This window comes from Myotis myotis, unplaced genomic scaffold (genome assembly GCF_014108235.1).
Source record: "Myotis myotis isolate mMyoMyo1 unplaced genomic scaffold, mMyoMyo1.p scaffold_m19_p_3, whole genome shotgun sequence".
Taxonomy (NCBI): domain Eukaryota; kingdom Metazoa; phylum Chordata; class Mammalia; order Chiroptera; family Vespertilionidae; genus Myotis; species Myotis myotis.
The window spans coordinates 158,285,060-158,304,837 of NW_023416335.1; the positions used below are offsets into that span (position 1 = coordinate 158,285,060).

The 19,778-nt window shown below is 48.5% G+C and overlaps 2 protein-coding genes and 1 long non-coding RNA gene across 3 annotated transcripts; 1 reads left to right on the forward strand and 2 right to left on the reverse strand.

Moving 5' to 3' along the window:
- Nucleotides 1-581: 581 nt before the first annotated feature.
- ZC3H10 (zinc finger CCCH-type containing 10) lies at nucleotides 582-5,893 on the reverse strand. Its single transcript, XM_036296499.1, has 3 exons — nucleotides 5,767-5,893; nucleotides 4,950-5,013; nucleotides 582-3,534 (listed from the first exon to the last, which is right to left on the reverse strand). The coding sequence occupies exon 3, from the start codon at nucleotides 3,477-3,479 to the stop codon at nucleotides 2,172-2,174; it is 1,308 nt and encodes a 435-aa protein (XP_036152392.1). The 5' UTR covers nucleotides 3,480-3,534; nucleotides 4,950-5,013; nucleotides 5,767-5,893; the 3' UTR covers nucleotides 582-2,171.
- Nucleotides 5,894-7,516: 1,623 nt separating this feature from the next.
- Nucleotides 7,517-9,584, forward strand: LOC118649453. Its single transcript, XR_004965660.1, has 2 exons — nucleotides 7,517-7,775; nucleotides 8,383-9,584. It is a non-coding gene; the product is annotated as an uncharacterized LOC118649453 (long non-coding RNA).
- On the reverse strand, nucleotides 9,571-19,778 carry PA2G4 (proliferation-associated 2G4). Its single transcript, XM_036296500.1, has 13 exons — nucleotides 19,290-19,778; nucleotides 17,317-17,445; nucleotides 16,949-17,054; nucleotides 16,788-16,857; nucleotides 15,202-15,294; nucleotides 12,131-12,194; nucleotides 11,808-11,886; nucleotides 11,602-11,680; nucleotides 11,377-11,510; nucleotides 10,981-11,075; nucleotides 10,728-10,855; nucleotides 10,518-10,571; nucleotides 9,571-10,312 (listed from the first exon to the last, which is right to left on the reverse strand). The coding sequence occupies exons 1-13, from the start codon at nucleotides 19,375-19,377 to the stop codon at nucleotides 10,247-10,249; spliced, it is 1,185 nt and encodes a 394-aa protein (XP_036152393.1). The 5' UTR covers nucleotides 19,378-19,778; the 3' UTR covers nucleotides 9,571-10,246.

Sequence of the window (19,778 nt, forward strand, 5' to 3'; positions counted from 1 at the left end):
ATAGAGCGTCGGCCTGTGGACTGAAGGGTCCCAGGTTCGATTCTGGCCAAGGGCACATGCCCAGGTTGCGGGCTCGATCCCCAGTCAGGGACATGCAGGAGGCAGCCAATCAATGATTCTATCTCATCATTGATGGTTCTATCTCTCTCTCCTTCTTCCTTCCTCTTTGAAATCAATAAAGAAATATATTTAAAATAAAAAAAAGAAACCCAATCATAGAATTATCTATCCCCGCTTTTCAAAGAGCACTCAATCCAGAATGAAATCCCACTTCCTTAAACCTTCCCCCAAATCGCTTAACCAAAATACAAGTCCTATAGCTCCTAATACCCTTTCACTTTCTAATACCACAGTTCCCCATGGCATGCTCTCTCCATCATTCCTATGAGCATTAAACCGAACTTGTTCAACTGCAGGTGTATTCCTGGTGGTCTTTAGCTGGAGGATGTTAATAAAGGACATACAATGTATAGTTTCCCAAATCTACCTCTTTCGAGATACTTAGCAAAAAGAAATAAAGTTAATGGGTCAGCATTGGGCTGGGATGAATTCATGTTGGTATCTATGATCACACTTGTCTCTAAAGATTCATAAACCATCTCTTTAATAATCCAAACTTGTGCTAGAAAATCAACATTTAACTTATCAATGCGTAGTTTCTAAAATCCACAAACAATATTTTAGTATTTACCCATTTTTAGTCTTTAGATTCTTTTTTTTCTTTTTTTTTACTGGCCTTGCCTTGACCTAGCCCACCAACTCCAACCCCAGGTATATCCTGAATGATCAACCAGACAAGAGAGCAAGAGGTAGCAGGAGATATGATGGGGGAGAACACAGGATCACTGTCTCTACCCCCAAATCCACAATCCCCTTAGATTAGACACCTGAGTTGTTTCCCCGTATCAGCTATGAGCTGAGGAGGAACTGAGGTTTGGCTATTGGGGCCCTCAGCCTTGACGTTTAATTAACTTTAAAACCAATGTGGTCCTATGTGGAAGCAGAGGGAAGGAATGAATTCTGAGACTTGTATCCCCAGAACTCTCCTTTTCCCAGCACCTCCCAAGCCTTAAAGGTGTAAGGCACTGGTAACTATGGAAGGGATTGGAGGGACATTAACTGCCATCAATAACTAAAGACAGCAACCGCCACCCGCCTTGCTCTGTTTGAATAGGGAAGGCTCTGTCAATACAGATTCCATTCCCATTTTCCAGCACATCCACCCTCCTTAGTACCTGCCCCCCTAAATGACCCTAGGAGCCCTGGTTACTAAGGCAACCTGGGAATAGTTCATGCAGATAGAAACCAGAACAGATGGGACTATTTTTAAACTGGACTAGGTGGCTCCAATGCTTTTACCTCACAAAGTGCCTTCCCCAAAGTCTCATCTGGTCTTCCTCTGGGTCCCTACCCTTGTTCACTGGTCTCCATCCAACTTTATCCCAGCTCTGAGGGTGGGGGGTCTTTATCCCATTTTGGCATGACATCTATTTACTGCTCCCATATTCCACACAGGAACTCTAAGCAAGTTTTCACTGCCCTCATTTGTTAAAAATAATTGTTTTTTTATTTCTTTGGAAAGTGGTGGGCCCTGCCCTATGAATTTCCAGGCCAAGCCAAGGTAATGAATCCTCCCCTAGTCATTGGGCTGGATTACTATGGTCCCCGCCTTGCTACAGGCCCAGGAGCAGTTATTGTCCAACTCAACTACGTCCCCAATCGTCTGAAGGCTCCTATTAGGCCTCCTCTTCTGGCCACCCACTTCCCAATCTTTCCTGGCTTTCCCTCTGGGCACTGTTTTCTTCCAAAGCCAGTGCTGGAACCTGTGCTGAGCAGAAGAGAGGACAAGACCAGGCATGTCCCCATCTTCCCATCAGGGGAAATTCAACCCCTCAGTCAGTCCTTCCTCTCCGCTGGCTTCAGTCTGCACCCCTATGCAAGCCCCCTCTGTGAGACTTAAAGATGGACAAGAGGGCCCTCATAAAAGGGAGGTGAGAGAAAACCCACCAGCCAACCCCTTCTCAGAAGTAAACTCCTTGTAGTCTCTTGTCCTAGTTCTTGAATAAGCCCTTAAGACAGGGCACGGGAGGGCTAGGCGAGTGGGTGGGTAAAGGACTCCCCGGATCCCAGCCTGGGAGGCTATACCATGGGAGTGTCCAGCAGTAGCTCCATCAGTGTGGCATGGCTGTGATACGCATGCTCTGGGAAGCAATGGGGTAAGTCACCATGGGAGTGGTGGTGTGGCTCATTGTGATTCCTGCCAAGGGTTGGGCCATCGATACAGCCACAGGGGCCACAGGAGCCACAGATACAGCCACAGGAGCCATGGAGACAGGCGGGGGTGCCATTCCCTGGGCAATTGTTTGAGCCAGAGCAGCTGACAGTGGCGTGATCTCTGGATTCAAGTGTGGGGGTGGGGGTGGTGGAGCAGCAGGAGGTGCAGCATTAGTTGGGGGAGCAGCTGGAGCTCCCGCAGGGGCTACCAGTTCTTGCTGAGACACAGGCCGAGGCTGTAGAGCCTGGCTGCTGAGAGTAGTATGAGTCTGGGCAATGCCATGGTTAAAAGTGGCAACAGTACCCACAGTGGGAGCCAGAGTCTGCTCAGTTGCTGGTGCAGTGGAGCTCAGGGTCATGACCTTGGCTTGATTGCGGAACTGGGCATTTTGTTCCAGGAGTACCTCATTGGTAGCCAGAAGATTGCTGACCTGCTTCTTTAGCTCCTCTACCCGCTTCCTGAGCATGGCATTCTCCTCTTCTAGCAGCCTGCACTCTACCCCTCGGGGTGGAGCCAGATTATAGTCATAAGATTCAAAATGGGGGCCATCTGGGGGACAGCATCCACCTCGCCGGCGCTTGGGACCTGGCTCATGGTCCTCAAAGCCCCTGTCAGGGAGGTCATAGATATCATAGAGATCATGACGTCGTCCTGGGGGGACTGGGCCTGTTGAGCCCCCACCACCAGTGCCTCCTCCACCCCTAGTATCAAATTCAAAATCCCGTTGTAGATGACGGAACTTGCACTTGGCTCCTCTCTGGCAGTCACCTTTGAGAAAATCCCGGCAAATAGGGACCTCCTCCTTGCCATTCGGTAGGTCAGCTGGAGAAAGGCCCAGGCCTGCTGCGACTTTCTGCCTCAGCCGAGGGGGAAGCTCTCCTGTCTTCTTATAGCCATCCTCATCCTCCTTGGAGCCATGAATGAATCGGCAGTTTGGGCGACTACATTCCTTGTTCTGGAAGTCATGGCAGAAGATGAACTCATTTTTGCTCACCCCCAGGTTGGACACCTCACTCATGTCTGGATGGCGATACCGGCAACGCTTGCCTCGCTTGCACACATTCCTCAGGAAGTCTCTACAGATGGCATCTGAGCTGGCCCCTCCACTGCCTGGCCCTGTCCCACTGGCCTCCTCGCTGCCACCACTTCCAGGGCCTCCACCGCTGCTCCCAGTGCCGTTGGCATAGCTGTCCCGGTCAGGCATCCTGGTCCCCCCCAAATCAGGGCTTTCTTCTTTTTCTTGCCACCCTTGGTGACCACTAGGAAAGAGAAGAACTGTGTCAAACAAGAGTCCTCCGGGGAGGCCACACTCTTCCCGACTTTAGGGTAGGCAGTCCAACAAGAGGCAGACCAGAGGGGCAATGGCTTTGGAGATGGAGAACCTTGGGGGTGAGAATTCTGCCCAGACTGGCTGGCTTGTCAGAAGTCCCGCCCAGGCTCTTGTGCACCTGGTCTGGGACAGAATGATTCACACTTGCCTGGCTAATGGAGAAGGGAGGGAGCTGGGGGTGAAGCCATCTCATCTCACTAATGAATGCAGGCCAAGGAGGGGGCAGGGATAGAACAGTACTGGATTTTATTTCCCCTTTTGAATTGACCTTATTAAAGTTGTGGAAATGAAATTAAAACTGTCAGTGTCTGAATAGGCTAGGAAGGTACTGGGAATCGTGGCCAAGATGGGCTGGTGGGCCACTAGGGCTGTGGATAATGGAATGCTGGTGACAAAACTTCCCTTAACCCCTCTTCCATGGAATTTCAGATGAGGGCTCTGTGAAGTATCATATCTCCAGACCCCAGGGAAGCTTGAGTGAAGAGACTTGTGCCACCACCCTGAACGTAGTCCCTAAACCTGTCATTTTTTAGTATTCCCTCCCAGCTCAATACCACTATCGACCCCAGTGTGGTCAGCTCCCTCCTCTCCCATTTCAGGGGAAGAGTTCTCTGGCTAGGATCTCCACTTATAGACGACCAAAGGACAAAACCTATAGACTACCAAAGAACAAAAGCAGGAAGAAGGAGTTAATTTCACAGGAACAAGTGACCTTACTTTCCCATTCTATCCCCTCCTAACCCTCCATGGGAAGATACCACTGACATCAAACCACACCATTCCTCACCCCATAAAGATCCTCTTTATTTATAGACGTTATAAAAGCTTCTTAAGTCTCATCTTTCCCAAGAGAGCTCTGGAATGTCAGTCCACTGCCCTGGTTCTAGCCCGCCCCTCACCCCACCCCCCACAAGACTGGGAGTCCTGGCTACCATGTGTCTGACCTGGTAAACCTTTCCTAGGCGGTGTCCAGGCTCCCCCTGCTGTTCAAATAGGAAAACTTCATATTGTTTCCCCTGGAGTATAAGGGAATCTTTCCAATTTCTCTGGCTTTGATCTGCCACAACCACCACTTGGTTGCCTTGACTTTACCTTCAGATCTCCCTAAAATGAACCGACCAGGGGCCAAAGTTACAAGAGAATCTGTAAAAGAAGGGTCCTTTTCCTCCAAAGGGAGGTAAGTCTCAGGATAATAGAAACAATCAAGTGGTAAGAGAGAAAATGCCAAGTTTTACTAAAAGGGAAATGACCTGGTGAAAAATAAATGCCATCTTTCCGAGCCTGACCCGCGGGCGAGTCCCACCAGGGTTTCCTCCCACCCACCGTCCCAGGAGTATTCGATACCTGAGGCAGCTCAGGTGAAGTCCGGGGCTCCTGTGGGTCTCCACCTCCACATCACTGCTGGGTTCTGAACAGGAACAAAACAGATACTTGGGTGGGAGAAAGGGTAGGAACCGAGGACTACGGGGTGACAGTTACAAGAAGTCAGTCTGACAAAACGGCAAGAGCTCTGAGCACATCAAGATTTCCTCAGGGTTTCAACTCACTTCACCAAAGGGAGACGTTGCAAGTAAGAAAAGCAAGAGACAGAACTAAGCTGGAGAGCCTAGAAGGATGGGTTGGGCAACCAGCCCTGGGTGCACAAAGGGCGCGGGGAGCCCTGCCTCAAATGGAGGACATGGGGGTCAGAGTCCGGCTCAGGGTTGGGGTTAGGAACTCCGCCTGCGGGGCCGCGCAAGGGCCGCGACTGACAGTGCAGTGGGTGGCCGACTGGGCTTGGGGGCAGTGATTATGACGCCTCGCAACACCCGAGTTTGGAAAAGTCCCGTTTCCCGCAGCAAATCTTCTGGCTTGGCAGGTTCCATGCAGTGCCGCCCGCGCTCGGCCGTGGGAGGTGAACAGGACATTAAGTGAACACGAGGTGAGGCGGGAGAGGGACTGCGGGTGACATCAAGCTGAGGGGATGGGCAGGGCTGTGACGTCATGGAGCTAGCGTCTGCTCCCCCAGCGAGGTCAGTTAGAAAAAGGGCTCGGCCCTGGGGCCTGAGAAGAGCCAGCTCGGGCCTGGGGGGCCTGGCGTAGCCGGCCGAGCCTGGCCGCTGGGCCGGCGACGACTCCTCCCCTCCAGGCGCGGCCTCCACCTGTCTCCCGCCTCCCTCACCTGCCGCCGCCGCCGTAGTTGCTGCTGCTGCCGCCTGCCGGTCCTCTAGCTTCGACAAAGAGCCGCCCACCCAGCGGCCCTTCCGCTTCCTGCGGAAGAAATGGCGCTCTAGCCACCAGACCCGGAACTATACTCTATGGTGTGTACAGTACTTGCGCGATTAGCCGCAGGAAGTTCCCAGCAAGCTTTGCGTGTCACCATGGTAACGGGACACCATGCCGCAAAAACCGTCTTAAAAAACCGCAACCGCAACTTGACGTAGGCCTAGAGATGAGTAGGGGCGGAACCATTTGCCCAAGAACTATCGCGATACCTGTCCCCAGGTTCCCACTACTCCAGGGCCCCGGGCCAGATGTCGGGTAGGGGCAGGGGCCACACCCCGGGGGCAGCACGTAGCTCGATATCCTACTGCATCAGGTAGTTAACAGGGCCCGCCGTACGGACAGAATCCCCAGCCAATGGAACCAAAAAAACCACAAAGCAGACATTATCTTTTTCTTCAGCTAAGACAGAAGAGGTGATTTATTGTACACGTTACATTCAGCCACAGAGAACAGAACCAGTCCAGAATGTCACGGGTCCAGGGCAAAGATCCAAAAGAGGCTGTTTTTGTAAGAGCAGAGTGGGCCTCTCAAAAGGGGCCGCGGCGCTCAGGTGACGCGCATGTTATGTTCCAGCTCCCGCGGAGACGCGCCAGACAGCAGGCACGCAGTCCGCCGGCTCGCCCGGCCTCTGGCTCCCTCATTCCTGCTCCTGTGGCTCTCACGGGTGCACAGCTTGCGGCTTACTTGGACCTCTGCCTCATCTTTCTTCTTTTGCGCTTCAGCCTGAAAAGCAAACACAAGAATACACTCCTTGCCCTCAAGCCCACAACAAACCCCCCGGCCAATCTTATGTGCACACAACACAGGGCGGGGAGACGATCAAGCACTACGTTCTCTCGTCTTTTGTGTTCAATCCCTGGCTCTGACCAGTCAGCGCTCACAACGTTTTTCACCGACGATTCTTTTAGATTTCTAAAGCAAACGTCCCTCCCAAGTTTTAAGCAAGGCATGCACCACCCCATTCCCTCCTCCGGGGCCGGCAAAGTCTCAACATACCTGCGCATTCGCTTCTTCCTCCACTGGCCACCGATTATAACCAGAGACAAGGAATAATAATAAAAAAAGGTCATTAGTTTAGTTTTTGAGAGGTTTAGATGGGGATGTGGAGAGCATTTTTTGGAATCAGGCATGTCCTCGACCAAATATGAGGGCTTAGTCGCAGTAAACACATCAATCACTTGGCCTCCTAACCCCCGCACCCGAAGTAAACTCCGAATTCCACACGCGCTCCTTCCTCACCGCAGTTACCCAGCCACCTCCTCTGCTTCTCCCCACACCATCCGTCCTCCCCCCCGCTCGGACACCCTGGAGAGCCCGCGGCCCGGGAGCCATGGCGGACTTTCCTCGCCTGGTCTCCACCCCCATCTCCCAGTCCCTGCCTCCGCTTACTACCCGGGAGTGCTTACCTTGGCTCTCATGGCGCAGAGGCTTCTACGGGCAAAGAGAGAAAGGTTACAGTTAGTTTGCTGTGATGATGGCAAGCGCAGAGACCAGATGTAAACGGATTGTTCGCGGAATCCACACACGGGCCACACAAACACCCACCTGAGAAGATGGCGCTAAGGCCGAGAGAGCGCTGCGCGCCCGCCTACCGCTATTTAAGGGCGCACTCGTGTCGTCACTTCCGCTGCTTAGCCCGCCCTCCGGGGGAGTAACAATGGCTTCCGGCCCCTTTCAGGTACCTCATAAGCGCTTTTGTCCTCTTGGAAAACGGAGTATGTAGAATTTGAGTTGCAGAATCCCGCGCCCCGTTTTGTTGTGAGGACATGGTTAGTTAAGCGTGAGCACCCGTTTCCAGAATGAGACCTAGAGGTGCTGGCGAGCAAAGGAGAGCGACTTCCTCCTCCTCTCGTTGTTTCATGGGAGTTGCAGTCCTGACGACCCCCTCCATTTTATTATAAATAGGTGCGTACTTTATAAAAATGCCTCATTTGTTTACTGGTTTGCCTGAGTTTTAAACGAAATTGCTGCAGGGAGACTCTATCTCAGAACCTCCCCCGAAGGTCCCAGGGTTCCAGAACATGGGAGAATGTAAAGTTGGGTTGTCAAGAAAGCTGTCCTATTGCCCCAAAGCGGCCACTGTTTTAGATGAACTTTTCCCTAGCCAACCGCGGTCTTCCCCAGGTGCCTGCGGCCGGGTGTCATTAGGTTCCTGGCCGCGGTGCATCTCGTGCAGAAAGCACTTCAGTGATTCCACCAACGGGAGGGGAGGGTGGCTCTCTTCTCTGGGCAAGGACGGTACTTGGTTTTAAGGTAAAGAACTGCCGGTCTCGGGGCGTAGACAGGTGAGGGCACCCGGTAAACAGATGTGGACAGTTACAAAGGATGGAAAAAAGTCCTTAAGCAGACTTGGCCTAATTTACTTTGCTACTGCAAGGCTTTTATTTTTTGTTAATTCTCACCTGAGGATATTCTTTCCATTGATTTTTGAGAGTATTAGGTGGGGAGGGGTGAGGGAGAAACGTCAGTGTGAGAGAGACATCCATTGATTGCCTCCTGCTTTCCCCGACAGGGTGGGATATCAAACCTGTAACCCAGGCAACACGCTTTGGACCAGAAATCCAACGGGCCACACTCTTCGGGGGTGCGGGCAGATGCTCTAACCACTGCGCCGGTCGGGGCTTGCAAGGTTTATTATAACCCCTTTTTTGATGGTTTCCCTTTGTAACTTATGCATTAACATGTCACCCTTTTAGCTCTATTAAAAAAAGGTTTTTAAGACTTGGGGCCCTTGTTCTAATTGTTTAAGTAGTTCCAGTATTTTCATCATCACAATATAGTTTTTGCAAACAAAAATTCCATCAGAATTACTTCATTATCAAATAGCAAATCCACCAGGATTTCACCTGTTGATTGCCTAGCCTATAAACTCTTATGAAGAGCTCCATGTTTTGTTCACTGTAGTATCTCCAGGTCAGCATTCCTGACATGTAAGATACTCAAATCTACTTACTCATTTTAGACTGGCCCTGACAACTTTTGTAACACTGAAGGCATTTTTCCTGGCTTCCTAAATCAAGACAAACACCTGGAGAGTGTTTTATTTTTTTCAGTACACATTAAAATGTGCTAGTCCTGAACAAAGTGTCAGCAGCAAGGTTGATGGTTTTACTTTAAGATTAAAATTAAATCAAGCTCCCATAGAAAGTTTACTATCTTAATTCAGAGAATTCAGGATTTATGTCTTTGGGTTGAGGAAGTATTGTTTTAGAAAGTTAGTATGTAGCAACACAGAGAAACAGCTCCAAATGGTCACCACTTCAACTAACACTCCCCCCTCCACCAAATAAGAGCAGCAAAGGCACATGATTATGAGCAAATCCACATTTATTTCAACGCCATGTCGTTTTCAATTTAAAAACCTCCTAAGTTAGCGGGAGCCCTAGTTCCCTGGGACAGCATGCCAGAGGTACTGAATAAAATTCATCACCTTTCTCTCCAAACCCCTAGCAATTCATCCAATTCAAGTCCACACAGCGTAGAAAGCCAGGAGTTGTCTCTTCAGTCAGTCTGCTCCTCTGGTTCCTGGTCTTTCTTTCAAGGGAGGGAGGTCAGAATGTTTCAAATGGGGAACAAAACCGCAGTTGAGCTTTCAGCTCAGATTTGTAAGATGGAGCAAGGAAAGAGCCCACTGACTCCAAAGTAATGGACCCGTTAAAATTAATTCCTCCTTTATAGTTTTTTTTTTTTTTTTTTTTTTGGGGGGGGGGTGTCCTACAGAACAAAAATGACTATAAAGATTTACAAATGAGGATCCGTTTCATAGATGAGAATCCCTTGGTAAGTGCAGGCTCCAGCTCCTAAAAAAAAGGAGGGGCCTGACCAGATAGCCTGGATCAGAAAAGGAACCTACCACATGTGAATAAAATAATCTGAAGAACAGCTCCTCTCTACTTTGAGGCCAGATAAAATACTTATGGAGAGTGGGAAAGGAGAGGAACAAGCCCCAACAGAAGAGAAAATGCTGAATCAGAGTGTATAAAAATTTCAGCTCAATCTTTAATGGTGGTAGCTCCTTTAGCCTCCTCCCTGTTTTGTTGTAGGGCCATAAACCTTTACCAAGCAGACAGTAGTAGAAAAAGGCTAGAAAGAGGGGCTTGAAGACGATGGATTTTGATTCCTGATTTTATTGTTCAATTTCTCTTTTCTAGTTAAAGTAGTCTTCGGTGGCTGGGAAGCCTGGCCTCCCAAGACCAGAGTCAGTTGGAGCTGGTTCTTGTTGGAAGGGGTTGGGTTGGGGGACTGGGATGGGGGCAGGGAGACCCCTGATCTGCTGGCGGTCCTGGGTGGAGAAGACGAACTGCACTTCACAGAGCCTGGGGTGTGGTGGGAAGGGGATGAGGCAGGAGCGGCTGGCTGGGGAGATGGGACCCACCTCAGTCCCCAGCTTCATTCTCCTCTAATGTTTCCCCACTGGTGGCATTCTCTGCAGTCTTGGAGGCCTATATTCATGGAAAGAAGATGGAAACATGTAAATTTCCTTGGGGTAGTGTTTGGGGGACCAAGGACAAAAATGTCCTGATTCTCTAGGTCAGGCCTGAGAAGGGGGGAAATAAGGATATACAAAAATCTATGCCCCACCACAACCCAGGAAGGTGGAATAAAAAGCGATGAGGTTCAACCTGCCAAAAAGGGATAACAACACACCTTCTTTTTTTTCTTTTTCTGGGTTTTCCGACTTGCAGAACTCTGGAGGAGGGCCTGGGAAAAAAGGAAGAAGGAAAACAAATTTTGAGGACTTTGGAGAAAACAGTCTTACTTTCAACACTGTACCTGTTTTTCAGGACTTTGCTTATATTTAGTCCTCACTTTCAGGACAGGTTCCATGTGCTCAACCACTTTCCAGCCCACACTAACCTTTAGCTCTGCATCCTGGACCTCCTTGTCAGACTTGTAAAGGTCAGGCTCAAAGGGACCACTGGTTATCCGCATGGGGCCATTGGGCATCAGCAGAACTGTAAATTTAAACTGGGCAACAAATTCGCCTATGGGAGAGAGAAGTGTTTTGATAAAATGTTCGTTTGTTGTATCCTTTTTTCTATAAGCTATAGGGAAAAAGAAGGGAACCATATAACCAGTTCCAAAGTGAAACTCTCCTTTTAGAACTTACCCTCCTTCTCATAGAGAACATTAAATGGCTGCAGCAGTTCATGTTTGGCGCATTCCACCACACCCATCCGGGCCTTCTTCTCATCTTCAAATGCTCTGGGTAGGGGAAGACAAACTCAGGTATCCTTAACTCCGTCTCAAGTCTCATCATTTTTGCTCATGCTTTTAAATAGATCCTACCCTCAGGCAGAAATCGTGCTTAGGATTGCTCTTTTATATTCCCTTCAATGAGGGAGATAGGGAGCATAAGAGAACCCTTGCATGCAGGCTGGAGCTACAAGTCCAGGCAGGAGGGGAGGGGGAGGCAGGGAGGAGTGGAGGAGGGAATAGTATTCCTGGGTGTGTGGTCTATGAGTCACACTAGTTCCAAGCCCTGGCCTTGTGAAGTGCAGTATACCTTAAAGTAAAGGGCATGGCATCAAAACGCCTCTCAACCTCACTGAAGAAGGCACGTGAAGTTTTCATTTTCAGGCCATATTGTTTAGAAGGATCTCGTTTATAAATGGTGGTTCTCTGCCCTGCGTCCTTGGCCTAAAAGAGTAAGTTAGGTCACATTTGTTCAGGTGCTCCTGGAACAAAACTTCAGTTACCCCTCTTTGCTAGCTCTGGAAACACTCCTCACCTTGCCCTCTCCTGAGCTGACGAGAACATCCACAGCATATACTTCGTGTACCTCAAATTCAGCTTTCTCGTGGTCCTTCCTGAAAGGAATAAAAAGGGAACAGCCATAAGTAGTTCCTGGAGTTTGGAGTTAAGCTGGAAGTACAGAAGAAAACATTCATGACTAGTCTTGTATGGTGGAAGGTAAAGGGTGGGATTGGCACCTACTTCTGCTGGTCTGTGGGATTCTGGATAATGGTTTTCTCTCCATCGATGACATGCTGCTTCAATTGGTGTGACAGCATACCTGTGGAGAGGACAAAGCTTATGGTACCAACCGTCCAGAATCCCAAAAGGTTTCCAAATCCACCCACGTAAATAGTTTGATGAGGCGGGCAATGAGAGAAAAGCACCTGGCTATAAACTAAGGGCACTGAGGTTTTTGGCTTAGACTGTGCTAGAGCCAGGATGGATTCTCAAGGAAAGAAAACAGCCTTAATTATTCTAAATCACTGACACTTTACCCTCAACCGTGTTATCTGAAGTCTCACCTTCTATTGGCGTGCAATTAAATGAATGGGCCACTTTGTTCCAGGCTTCGGTCACTTGTGTGTTCTAGAAGTACAAGATCAAATATAAGGTGAGATGCCAGGGGCTAGTAAGTTCTCTACGGTGTGAATAAGAAGCATAAAGAACTGAGAGTACATCAAGTACAAGGGATTCTCACTGGTGTTTCATGTCATAGCCCTATCAGTCCCTACAATCTAAACATACCTTACACTTACATCTCCTTTTACAAAGAGCTTTCACAAAGATGCGTCTAATTCAGTGATGGCGAACCTTTTGAGCTCGGCGTGTCAGCATTTTGAAAAACCCTAACTTAACTCTGGTGCCGTGTCACATACAGAAATTTTTTGATATTTGCAACCACAGTAAAACAAAGACATTTTTGATATTGATTTTATATATTTAAATGCCATTTAACAAAGAAAAATCAGCCAAAACCGGTTTGGCTCGGTGGATAGAGCGTCGGCCTGCGGACTGAGAGGTCCTGGGTTCGATTCCGGTCAAGGGCATGTACCTGGGTTGCGGGCACATCCCCGGTGGGGGATGTGCAAGAGGCAGCTGATCGATGTTTCTCTCTCATCGATGTTTCTAACTCTATCTCTCTCCCTTCCTCTCTGTGAAAAATCAATAAAATATATTTAAAAAAAAAAAAAAGATTAATATAATCATAAAAAAAAAGAAAAGAAAAGAAAAATCAACCAAAAAAATGAGTTCGCGTGTCACCTCTGACACGCGTGTCAGGTTCACCATCACTGGTCTAATTAAACAATTCTGGAAGGTGAACAGGGCAGATCTATACCCCCATCTAGAAGATGAGGAAACAGAGGCTCAGAAAGGTTAAGTGATTTCCTCAGGACTAAACCAGTCAACAGAAAGAACCTGGTACAAACCCAGGCTTTATGACAGAAAGTTTTGTTTATTCCATTGTACCTGACGTTCTAAACTGTTGAGAAGGGACAGCAAACTCTTTCTTTGTTAATCCTCACCCGAGGATATTTTTCCATTGATTTTTAGAGTAGAAGGGAGGGGGGAGGAGGAAGAGGGGAATAGAGAGAGAGAAACATTGATATGAGAGAGACATATCGATTGGTTGCCTTCTGTAAGCCCAGACCAGGGCCAGGGCTTGAGTCTGCAACCTAGGTACACACCCTTGACCAGAGTCAAACCTGGAACCCTTAGGTCTGCAGGCCGGCCCTCTATCCACTGAGCCAAACTGACTAAGGCATTGAACAGCAAACTCTTATTTTCCCCTTCTTACCTCTCAAACATGATCTGATCCTCACCTAAGCTACAGTTCTTACACAAAAAGAAAAGTGAACAACTAATCCCAGCTAATATCATTAAACCATGTACTAGGTACTGTGATGATAATTTTACACATGGATCATCTCAATTGTTACAACCCTATAAAGAATAAGGCGGAATTTTATTTTTCCCATTTTACAGATGAGGAAATTTAACTTCAAAGTTATTTTTAAAGAGGTGGCAATAGGGCGAGAACTCAGAAAGTCTGGTGTCATAGCTAGACAACACTACCTTCCAGTGAAGATACACATAGTTAAGTATATAAATAAAAATAATAAATGTGGCCGAAACCGGTTTGGCTCAGTGGATAGAGCGTCGGTCTGTGGACTGAGAGGTCCCAGGTTCGATTCCGGTCAAGGGCATGTACCTGGGTTGCGGGCACATCCCCAGTGGGAGATGTGCAGGAGGCAGCTGATCGATGTCTCTCTCATCGATGTTTCTAACTCTATCTCTCTCCCTTCCTCTCTGTAAAAAAATCAATAAAATATATTAAAAAATAATAATAATAATAAATGTGAAAAAAAATGATAAACGTGTTAAATAATAGTTAACACAAGTGTTTACTATGTGCTGGGCATTATTCAAAGAGCTTTTTAACAGCTCTGTGAAGTAGGTATCATTATAAGAAAACAGGTTTAAGTAAAAATTATGCAATTAAGTAGAAATGAGGAAGAAGTACAAATTGATTAAAAGCATGAAGAACAAGACAGCACAAAAAGGGATGAGAAAAAAGACAATACTTTTAAATATTGAACAAATCTCTGGAAACTTAAGTGTTAGAAAAATGTCTTCACTCATAGTCAAACACACTGAATTGTATTAATTCATGAAGAGTTTATGATACCTGGGCTTCCCAATATTGTCATGCAAGGTACAGAACTAACTTTTGGTCTCCCTTTGTCACCAGTTTACCAGCACTATTACGGTTTTATTTATAACCTTTAAAAATATATCTGTGTGTTATTATATGCTATCTATCTCAAATTATTTTCAGGGAAACAACGCACACCAAAAACACAAAAAAGGAAAGATCACATGTGGGGATGTATGTAAGCTCCATATATCCCCATACAGCGAGCACGGAAGTGTCTATGGTAGGCAGTCAGGGTCTGCTGTTTACTATGAAGCTATTTAGCTCCTGCCTCATCTCTTACAGAAATCCCATCCTAAGAGGTAGCTAATTTTAAAAATATAATACCTTTTTATTGATTTCAGAGAGGAAGGGAAAGGGAGAAAGAGACAGAAACATCAATGATGAGAGAGAATCATGGATTGGCTGCCTCCTGCACTCCCACACTGGGGATCTAGCCTGCAACCTAGATATATGCCCTGACCCGGAATCACACTGTGACCTCCTGGTTCATAGGTTAATGCTCAATTACTGAGCCAGGAAGCTAATTCTAAAAAGCTATGTGGCCGAAACCGGTTTGGCTCAGTGGATAGAGCGTCGGCCTGTGGATTGAAAGGTCCCAGGTTCGATTCCGGTCAAGGGCATGTACCTGGGTTGCGGGCACATCCCCAGTAGGAGATGTGCAGGAGGCAGCTGATCGATGTTTCTAACTATCTCTCTCCCTTCCTCTCTGTAAAAAATCAATAAAATATATTTTAAATAAAATAAAATAAATAAATAAAAAGCTATGTGTTTTATCAGAGGGCTGTGGGAGAAGTTGGCAGTTCAGCACAGAACAGTTGCAGATACCTAGTGCACCTTTGGCTCTATTAAGCTTTGGAGTTGGACTCAACAGCTTACCTGGTTTCCAGGTTTGACCAGGCGTAGGGCAGCTTCTGCACAAAGGTGAGCTGCCTTAATGACATCTGCTTTCCTCCCTGTCACTTGGGTCCCCTGTAGATAAGGAAATATAATCAGTGTTTTCCTGGAAAGCTCTTAGTTGGTTATTCCGTTAATATCTGTGTGGCCATTATGCAAGTCCAGCCAATGAGGAGAGAAAATATCCCCCTTTTCCTTTTATTTCTCTACTAGAGACCCGGTGCACGGATTTGTGCACCAGTGGGTTCCCTCGACCTGGCCTGGCCTGCAGGGATCGGCTGAAACTGGCAGTCCGACATCCCCCAGGGGTCCCAGAGTGCCAGAGGCCACTCTGCAAAGTTGCTGTTGTTCGGCAGCTCCTCCATTGTGTCTGCCCCCTGGTGGTCAGTGCATGTCATAGCTACTGGCCAGTCAGCTGGTCACTTAGGCTTTTATATATATAGTCTCTGTACTTACCTGATAGTAGAACAGTGGTTCCCAATGTGGGGCACATGCCCCACAGGGGGAGCAATTTAATTTTTAAAGGGCAATTTGAGAATGAGTTATTAACAGTGAATATTTTGCATTTTTAGGTTCTAGGGACCTCATATTCAGTGTATAAATATATATTGTTGCCGGAAGCCGGTCCATCCTTGCTGCTTGACACAGTCGCTGCAGGATAGAAACATCTGCACAGCATGTTTCAAGGGACCTGGCGTATATAGCATACTGTTCTTAATATGTTTGCTTCCCTTAGCGCTATGTGTTTTAACCAAGGTCACCTCTCCCAGAAAGGTTGTTTCCCCAGGTAAGGATTTTTCCCTGAAGTTAGGGAGGGAATAAAACTCCTTAACTAAGTGCCAGGCGGGTAGTTAATCACTTTAACTACGAACAATCACGCTTAAGCTACATAATCTTTACTCCCTGGAATGGAGATAAGAAGCGCCCTAACCTTTGCAATAGAAATTGACAGGATTAAAATCAACTAGTATAAATACAGATGTAACAAGACAATAAACACCAGAACTTGGCTGGAGATCCTGGCTAGGCTGCTGATCAACTGAACGCTGTCTCTGTGTCATTCCTTCTTCGCCGACTCCGTCCATACCTTTGGGGACCCCTGGACCTGCTGGGGTTGGACCCCAGCATATTGTGACATATTTATGCATTTCAGTTCTCTATTATGTTTTGAAACTTTATTTGCTATTTCTTCATATCATTTCATATTATTATTTTTAACAATTTCTTAGTGATTTCTTCCTCAGTACTTCAACTGTCCTTTTGTTCTTTTATTTTTCTCTTTCATGGATGCCATGTTCTTTGGAAGCTTGTTTAGACCAAGTGAATAGCCTTTTAGGCTTCCTCCACATGATTAGGAGTTCACTTTTTGAATAATAAGAATTATATGGGGGGGGGGGGCCGGGGGAGGGAGGGAATGGGAGGGGCATCAGGATTTTAGAGATGCTTAGTGGGGCATGGCCAAAAAAGGTTGGGAACCACTGTAGTAGAGGGTGGGGATAAGAAGCAAGCAGTAGTACACCCTCCCCCATTCCCCACAGGCTGCACAGAGTTCAAAGCAAACCACCTACCTGAGCTACACCAACCACAAAAGTGTGAGCCACATTAGCGATGAAGCCATCCACATGGACCCCAAGGTCACTGAAAAGAAAGAGCAGAGTACAGCATTAGCAACTGGGACTATATAAGTGCTTAGGAAAAAGACAAGTGCTTTAAATTGATTTAAACTTACATTTTTACCAAGTCACCTTCCTTGAGAATATAGTCCTGGTCGCTCTTCAAAGGGGAGAAGTGACACACACAGTTATTTACTGAAATACTGGTGGGAAAGGCAATACCTGTAAAGAGAGAATCATCTGCCTTACTTACTGCCTTGCTCTCTTAGAGCCCTGATGCCTCAGAAAAATGGAAGGATCTTCTTTGGGGTCTTGCCTAAGTTTAATCAGTTTGGACTGGGTAGGACACTGCTTATAACCCACTTGCCATTCCAAATTTCCAATATCTCCACCAGAGGTGGGGTGAGAGTTGCATCATTATGACAAACAAACAGGACTGAATAAGGGTCAGATGGGGGAAATTAGTGGGGGACTGATATTTTACCTTTCTTCATTTCTTTTTCTTTCTTGAAAATTTTCCCTGTCTCTTCCATAATCATGGCATCACCTTTCTCACACAGGCTCAGCACCGACACACCTGAGCAGGATGCTTCCACCAAAGACCGAAGTACCCCTGGGGATAGAATCCCACCATGTCAGTCCTGGATGTGTTGTCTAAGTTACAATCCAAGCAATATCTAGAAGTTGGATCCATAGTTTCTAATATTTCCTAGTGGCATTGCCCTAAGACTGAAAGAGGGAAGATGTTTTGCCTTTTATTTTATTTTTTGTTTTGCCTTTTATAATGTACCTACCTTTCATCTCTAAGTTTCTACCTTCCTATCCTAAAATGAAGACATCAACATTCCCTTCCCTTCCTTATATGACAACTGGGTATACACAATCTCTCTCCTTAGGCAAGGCAGACTTTCCAACGATGACCCCTGTGGTGTGGTAGGGCAGCATTATGAAATTCAAGGGGATCCTCACCAAAGTATCCCACATATATGCAAAGCAGACTAGAAGAAATTTATGGGAGTCAGGAACAACAGAAAAGTAGGCACAGAACTGCTGACTCAAAGCCCATGCATTGTGAAATGCTACCTTCTCCCTTCAGACGCCCCAATTAGGTGTTACTAATTCAAGTTATGTAGACTTATTTCCGCAAAAACAAGTGTATAAGCCAGGGGACTTGATCTAAGGTCCCTGGGCCTCGGCAGGCTCATGGCTCACAGTTTTGGGCAGACTGCAAAGAGATATGTGACCTCCTAAGAGTTTCAAACTGGTAACTGATCACAGTGCCTCAGAAGTGCAAGAGGGGGGAAAGTTTTTCTGATTCAAACCACGAATACTATGTACAAAAACAGGGGTAGTGCACTAAATGTCCATTACGTTACAAAGCATCTCCCTGGTCCATCCTGAACTTGACTGTTGTGATGATCTAAGTTCTGGTGATTCTTTGGAGCCTGAAACTCAGGCTCTCCAACATCGGACCAGAGGCGCCCTAAGTACCAACCCATCCTGTCAACACCATTCAGAAGCCCAAAGACAAGTTCTCTGTCCCCTCCGACCGGGTTTTGAATGGGAAAGGTGAAATTGTAAGTGGAGGAAAAAGAAAGTGAGACGTCTGCCTACCGTGGCAGGCAGCTGCCGAGAAAGTCGGAGCAGTCCTAATAAGGATGACTTCTGCGATCCTAAAAGCAGTCCCCCCCTTCCCAGCATATCCACAAGTCTGCCTGGCCGGGGTGGTCCAGCCCGAGAGCAATCTCAGCTGACGGCTAACTAGGCTGTCTGCACAAACTGCAGGCAAGAATGAGCAACTTCAAGAAAAGCCAGCTCCCTCTCCAAGAGGGGGCGAGGACTCCCAGGGTGCCCTCCAACGGCCCCCGGGCGGGCCCGGGCGCAGCAGGGGGTTCCCCCAAGGGAAGGAGTTGAAGTAAGGAACCAAAGACTCCGGCCAAGCACGTGGGAGGGGAGCTGGTGTCAGGGACGGCCTCGGAGGAAGGCACCCGGCGGTCCGCACCGGGACCCGGCGACACGTGCCGGCGCCAGGTTGGCTCCTGACTCTGGGGGCGCCCCGACCACACAGAGGGGCTCTTCCGTCGCCAACAGCTGGCGCTTCCTTTCCCAGATGGCCTCGCCGCTGCCAGAACTACAGGAGGCAGGGATCCGGACCCAAGGGTGAGCGGAGACGCGCCCGCCCAGCCTCCTTAGCAACGGCCGAGGGTCCGCGCCGCCAGGGACCCTCCTCCGAGCCCTTGCTCGTCGCCGGCCGCACCTCCGGACTGCAGCCCAGGCCTGGACGCTCGGGTCCCCGGCGCGACAGTCCTCCTACCACGCCGCCCCCAGCGGACCGGCGCGGGGCCCTCAGCGGCTCACTCCGCACGACCCCACCGCTCCAGCCCCTCCGGGCCAGCCCAATGCCGTCCCCCTTGCCTCCCTCAGCCTAGATCCCCGGACTCCGGAGGCCGTACTCACGATTGGCGATGTCGCCCCCCATCTTATACTTGGTCACGACCAGGTCCTCGGCGATAGTTTGCTCCTGCTGCTCGTCCTCGCCCGACATCTTCCCGCCGCCACCACCACTGCAGCCTGGTTCCCTTGAGCCGCCGCCTGGGTCTCCCTCCCTAGCCACAAGCTGTGGCCAGAGCCCCTTGGATTCGCGAGGAGAGCGTGAGCAAAAGCGCGAGCAAGCAAGGGAGCGGGAGGGCGAGAGCGAGAAGGGGCGAGCGCGCGGGCTGCGGCGCAGGGCACGCTGGGACAACGAGTCCTTTCCGCAGCCAACCTCTAGCCGAACTCCTGGACTCCTGAACTACTACTCCCAGCCTGCCTTTCGCGCCTCTACGCCAGGCCCTGGGGCCTTGCCCTACGAGGGCCTCGCACGCTGCAATCGCCGGGCACGCTGGGAAGGGTCAGGCTCCGGCGGGAAGGCGGAGCCGTTTGGGGGTTTAAGCAGCGTGGTCGGTC

Excerpts from the sequence above, each read along its gene's own strand:
- ZC3H10 (XM_036296499.1), bottom strand. The coding sequence starts at position 3,479 with ATGCCTGACCGGGACAGCTATGCCAACGGCACTGGGAGCAGCGGTGGA.
- PA2G4 (XM_036296500.1), bottom strand. The coding sequence starts at position 19,377 with ATGTCGGGCGAGGACGAGCAGCAGGAGCAAACTATCGCCGAGGACCTG. Across the intron at positions 11,887-12,130 it reads TAATTGCACGCCAATAGAAG|GTATGCTGTCACACCAATTG; the intron begins GTGAGACTTCAG and ends TCCTCTCCACAG. Across the intron at positions 11,681-11,807 it reads AATCCCACAGACCAGCAGAA|GAAGGACCACGAGAAAGCTG; the intron begins GTAGGTGCCAAT and ends TATTCCTTTCAG.